Source organism: Pieris napi, chromosome 1 (assembly GCF_905475465.1).
Source record: "Pieris napi chromosome 1, ilPieNapi1.2, whole genome shotgun sequence".
In the NCBI taxonomy this organism is placed as follows: Eukaryota; Metazoa; Arthropoda; class Insecta; order Lepidoptera; family Pieridae; genus Pieris; species Pieris napi.
In genome coordinates this window covers 10,898,878-10,904,877 of record NC_062234.1, presented here as the reverse complement: position 1 = coordinate 10,904,877, position 6,000 = coordinate 10,898,878, and the positions used below count along the sequence as shown (strand labels likewise).

The 6,000-nt window shown below is 33.2% G+C and overlaps 1 protein-coding gene across 1 annotated transcript in view; it reads left to right on the top strand.

The window, feature by feature from the left end:
* The first annotated feature begins 1,572 nt into the window (after positions 1-1,572).
* Positions 1,573-6,000, top strand: part of LOC125051514 (homeobox protein dve-1) — a 77,005-nt gene continuing 72,577 nt past the window's right edge. The window contains exon 1 of the mRNA XM_047651870.1: positions 1,573-1,763. Coding sequence (XP_047507826.1) covers positions 1,674-1,763 — 90 coding nt within the window. The 5' untranslated portion in view covers positions 1,573-1,673. The remainder of the gene's footprint in view (positions 1,764-6,000) is intronic.

Here is a 6,000-nt window from a genome sequence, read left to right as displayed (position 1 = left end):
TTTGCACTATTGAAAAACGATTTTGTAGGCGAGTGTTCGAGATTTAACAATTTATATGAAAACTGAATAAACTCAATCCGAATTATTTCTCAATAATTGCACATGGGATTTTCGTACAATCGAAAATTTTATTTTACCACGATATTCGACGTGGTCAAAATTAAATGTTTAAGAAAGTACATTATAAAAGTAATAAAACGATTAAACAGTATACCCGGTTAGCAATTGTTTTCTAGGGACTACGTTTTATCCGGGCCGGGTAACATCTTTGTTCCAGTCGGTCGATATAAAGCGACCTACTTGTTCTACGAACTCATAACGGTTGTATTATTGTGTTGATTATCTAAATACTGTAAACATTTCATTATACTTTTGTGTACAATTGAGATAAGCTGTGGATTTAGAATTATCTTGTTAAATGTGAAAATGTGCTTTGAGGGCATTTTAATTGAAATTATTATGTGTTATTTATATATATATTGAATCGTTATAATTGTGTAATAAAACACGTTAACGTTACATAGTTAAATATTTCTTTGATAATCAATTTTAATAAAATATAACATGGTGAGATAAATAAAAAAGTTTATCATTCTGTGTTGGTACATATATTTAAGTTTTTTTGGCATCATTGTGTACCTTTTTGTCAAATGAATTAAGTAATTAATTATTAATTTTAATTAATACATTACTATTTTTTTAATTAAAATTTTAGAAATAATATGCTATTCATAGACTAAATCTTTGTCGCTTTATGATTGTGTACATATTTATAATTTTACAATACTTTATCAATACCTAAAATAGAAGGGTTTTTCATATATTATAGATCATTATTTAATAATAATTTGTTTAAATTAAAGCACATATATTATAAAGGCTGCACTGCTTTGTGTCTGTTGTATTCGCGCGATTTTCTCATTATATTTCCCCAGAGCTGACCTGTAATGGCAGAAGCTATAGAAATTAAGATAAAATGCCGCTTGCCGGAAGGTAATACCGTTTAAACGGCCACGTACAAAATTATAGGAAGCTGTGACAATTTTTTTCTTGAGAACAGAGCAGTCGGGAAATGGGGGTGATTTATTTAATGAATAAAAATGCTTCGTACCGTCTGCTCGGATACCACAATTAGCGATTTTTATAGCTAGTAATAATAATTCAAAATTAGTATGCAAATTGAACGACGTACAGTCTATTACCTATACCATTATATTGGTTGAAGTGAATAAAGATTGACGCGCCCGGCTAGAAATTCAGTGGTAGCTAGTTAATTTTAATTCATATCGTGACCGTGATGCGCCTCGCAAAAAAGAAACCTATCAGCGCGTCGCATAATCGTTACAAGATAACGCCTAACACCCTCCTAGCGAAACAAATTAAGTACAGTAGCGATCTGTGAATTACAAGTGTAAATAATCCAAAGGCCGCCCAACCACCGTGGGCCGGGCTTTATGAAAAAAAAAGAAACTCGTTAAAATATCGGCTTAAAAAGAAAAGCGCTGAAACGGGAGGCTGTGGTGGTATCGGTTTTTCTCGACGCGGGCGGTTCGCTGGGCGGGGCCGAGCCAGTCGCGCGCCGCCGGCCGGCACGAACGCACGTGTGTAGGGCTACGCCGGATCGAACACATGATTGACAGTTTCGGTATGTTGATGTCGTGACTCGAAAAAAAATGGACTTTCAGAGTGCAATGGAGACATTCGCTGAAGCTTGGGCTGCGGCCAACACGGTCAAGTCGGAGGCGCCGAGTGACCTTTCACAGGCAAGTGCGATTTTTATCAATTTTTAGATTAAATGTAAAACTGTGTGTGATTTAATATAGAGTGATTTTGTTAAATAACACATGCATTATTAAGAAAGGACAAAATAATGTAAACGATAAGTTACTGTTACGGCAACTTAGATATGGTCAATTGGTTCCTACCTACACTCAAACAATAACTGCTCGTCTTGATAAGCTAAATTAGTATAAATGTTATCAAATAAATATAAAAAGTACCTATTGCAAGTCAAAAGTAATGAATGTTACGAAAGTCCACGAAATTAAGTTCACTAAGAAATGCAAAAAGATCAGATTCCTGCATTTGGCATGATAGATTTATTTGTTATTTTTTTATTTGCCGTATAATGTTCGTGTATGTTTGTGTTATTAAAAATAAGGTAGGTCAAAAAACTCTATGAAAATTTGTATTCTATATTTAAATTATTATCTAAATTTGAATTTGGGATGACTGTTTAAATATAATAAGACACCTAATTATGTTGCCCACTAAATAGTTTGCAATCTGTAATTTATTAAATCCGTCGATTAAGGTTTCTTACTTTGTCTTAATTATCCTTAACGATGTGGTTAGCCTCATTAAACTCGGCTTAGAGGTAATTTTACTTATAACCTGATTAAATATTCAAATCACATGACAACATTTAAAAGTATTTGAGTCCGAAAATTTATCTCTTATGTTTATAATTCATTAAAGTAAAATTAATTTTTGAACTAAAAACTTACATATTAAATAATTTATAGAAATGCCAAAGGCTTCTTAATTTAAAATATTATTGAACTTCAATGTTGTCAAACATTGTATAAATAAGCAGAAATGTATTTTTTCATATTTAAGGCAAATATGGTTGGTTTGGACACCCATTACTTACATTTTTTGCTCAATAATCATTTGTTACATTACTATCAGAATTCCTTTAAATTTAGATTGTAAAAGCACAATAAGGTCATAACAATTTTCAAATGACTACATCGTATAACTAAATCATTTTATAGTCTTAAGTATAAAAACTTACAATAATAACAAGTATCTTTTGTTTTTTTTCCAAATTCAAACTGTGAGTGACATTCATTGTCAACGATAGTAAATTTGAAATTGGAATTTAGAAAATTCAATTTTAAAATGAGTTCTCGAGATTCATTTAATTGTATTGGGAAATTGCTTATCGTAGATTATGCAGTTAATAGGTTTTTAATCTGCTGTGAACAGGTTCACTTGCGGTTTGATTTTGCGAAACACCTATTAGTGTTTCAACAAAGTGATTTCTATTCTCTATTGATACGCTATTTACGCTAAATAGTCCATAGAAAGAATACTTGAAATGATATAAGTTTATATTAAATTATATATAGTTTAATTGTTGTATAGTTGTAAATACATAGGTGCATATAAAAAACAAGATGGTTTCAGCGCTTCAGTTTTGTCATGATTCTTAGTTCTTTTAATATTAACGTGAAAGCAATCCTGTTGAACCATACTTATTTGTGCATTGTAAAATAAAATTGAATATAAGGCAATAAACACGCCAATTATGAATGAGTTCATACTAACAATGATATGTTATTAATAATAAGTGTCCCCACGTTAGCCTTCTAAAGAACCGGGTATCCCGGGCTGGTAAATCGTAAATTGCTAATCGATAATATCATCTATACCATAGATAAAATATTCTTTTAATATTCTGTGGTGTTTAATGATCTAATTTTAAAAACTAAAGACTATAGAAATGAGAAATTTCTTTTTAATTTTCTATAGTCTACGGTAAAAATTCTAAACAATTTTATCTACGCTACTTTTTATGAGCGTTATCGGTATAATGTAATCGCGCGGACATTATACGAATCGCCTTTCTGATTAAACCGATAGTGCTGTTTATAAATATATGTGCGAGTTAATCCATTATCGTGGATTATGTATAGGTTTGCTCCAGTTACAATTGTTGTCGACGCATTTTGTCATTTACCTAAATGGCGAATTAAAACGTTCAATGAGACTTTTTGAAAATTGTATGTTGTTTTCCAGTTTTGAGATTGCACACCTCCTCGAAAGTCTGATAAATAAAACCTACTATAAAGGAAGGAAAGAAAATTTACATAAGTGATATGATACCGATATAAACTGTCTAGTCTCTCGGCCTGAAGGATCGGAGTGCGTTATCGGCCTTTAAGGAGTTGGTATTTGTTGAAGCCCTTAATTTGTAAGGTACACAAATACTTATGTGTGATAGTGGTAGTAATTTAATCTTCAAAAATTATTTTACCACATACAGTTTATAAATTGTTTTATACAGTTTTGAGATTATATACCTTCACGAAAGTTCGATAAAAATATACTTTATAGGAAATTTACATAAGTGATACCATCCAGAAAGTCGCTCAGCCAGATGGCTCGCGAGTGCGTTACCGGCCTTTAGATAATTGGAGATTTTTTAAATTCCACCCATCCACAATAGTGGTTGTAATTTAATCATTAATTACTTGATGATTTGTAGACAACCTTCACAGATTGAACAAATCTATGATATCAATATAAACCAATCATCGCTATCCCGTGACGATGACTAAGATAATTTGGGCGCAAAAAACCACTCAAATTACATCCAGATGGTATATAGAAAGTCAGCGCGTGCCGACCACAAAAACTGATGACGGCTCGTAATAGATAAATCCGTGCAATTACACACGTACTACAATCGAGATTCGATGATTCTTACATGCATTTTTTATTAAAAACAAAATTTTATTAAGAATTGTGCGATAAGCCATTCACACGAATTGTGTTATGTTCGATCTAAATTGTTATATACTTATTTTAAACTAAACTTAATTTTCGATTAACAAATCGATATCGACTATTTCATAGCCTTGTACACGCGCCCCAATAATGAGCTCCATCTCGCGGATAAAGCGGCGACACCGTTACCTTTCTCAAATCACGTACACTATTGTAATATCCAATCGGCCAGAAATGAGATTGCGGCTAACAAGTTATTTACATTGACGTTTTAATATGGAGAATGAAAAAAAAACTATTTAAAAAGGTAATTATAACGTGTCCGTAATAGCCACCGTACGCGCCGGCACGCAGCCTTTGTGACGTAGCTAAACCCCGAGATTAATTTTGGCGTTACAATGAGCGGCACGCCTCAACAAATCGACATCGCTTTATCGATTTGTCAAGACGCAGCAGCCTCGAAGCCTCCCGGCGAAGATGAGATCTTCATTGCGTTTTTTGGGGAAATTATTAAAATGAGTGCGGGATAATTCGAGATTGACGCGGGGTCTGTGACCGGGTGAGGTAGTTACGGGGGGAGATGAAAAGCTGTGAGGCTGCATTGCGCGGGCGACGCCAAAAACTAACCATAATTTACGGATACTGGCTGGACGGCTGCTGACACGCGCGATGCGTTTTTACCTCTGATCCTGTTACAGAGCACATTTCTCACGAGCACCTGAGACAAATTTTGAAAGTATAATACTTAATGAGGTCTGAATATCAAGAATAATGTCCTCTGTATTTGTATATGTAAGATAACGATCTGTTTCTTGTAAGGGCATGTTAAAATTCTCAAGTAACCTTAAACGTTTTAAACAATTATGGAAATTTACAACAATTTTTAAAATAATCTTAACTTTACGTGTTATCTAATTATCAATATTAACATAACACCTAAGTTTGAAATTTAACTAACCCATTTAACAATATATGTACCAATACACACATATATAATAATTAAAAAATAAATAAATCAATGTCACTACAACCTTTTTGGGCCTGTGCCTCAGATTTCAATCATTTGTCAATATAATAGGCAAGTAGGTGATCAGCGACTTTTTTGGGTCTAAGGCAAGCCGGTTCCTCACGATGTTTCCTTCACCGTTCGAGCGAATGTTAAATGCGCACATAGAAAGAAAGTCCATTGGTGCACAGCCGGGTATCGAACCTACGACCTCAGGGATGAGAGTCCTACGCTGGAGCCACTTGGCCAACACTGCTCAATATATAACATAACTAATAAAAATAAAAGTTTTAAAACATTTTCTATTTTTACTTAGACCAATGTTTATCAAGGCATTCGTGGGAACTTAAAAACAAAACATTTATAAATATGAATTACTGACTTATGCTATTCCTTAAGGCTTAAGCCAGAGTTCTTAAAGCTTATTCGAGACAAAAACAACTGCCAATCGAAGCCAATTATTCGATACTTTCATGACC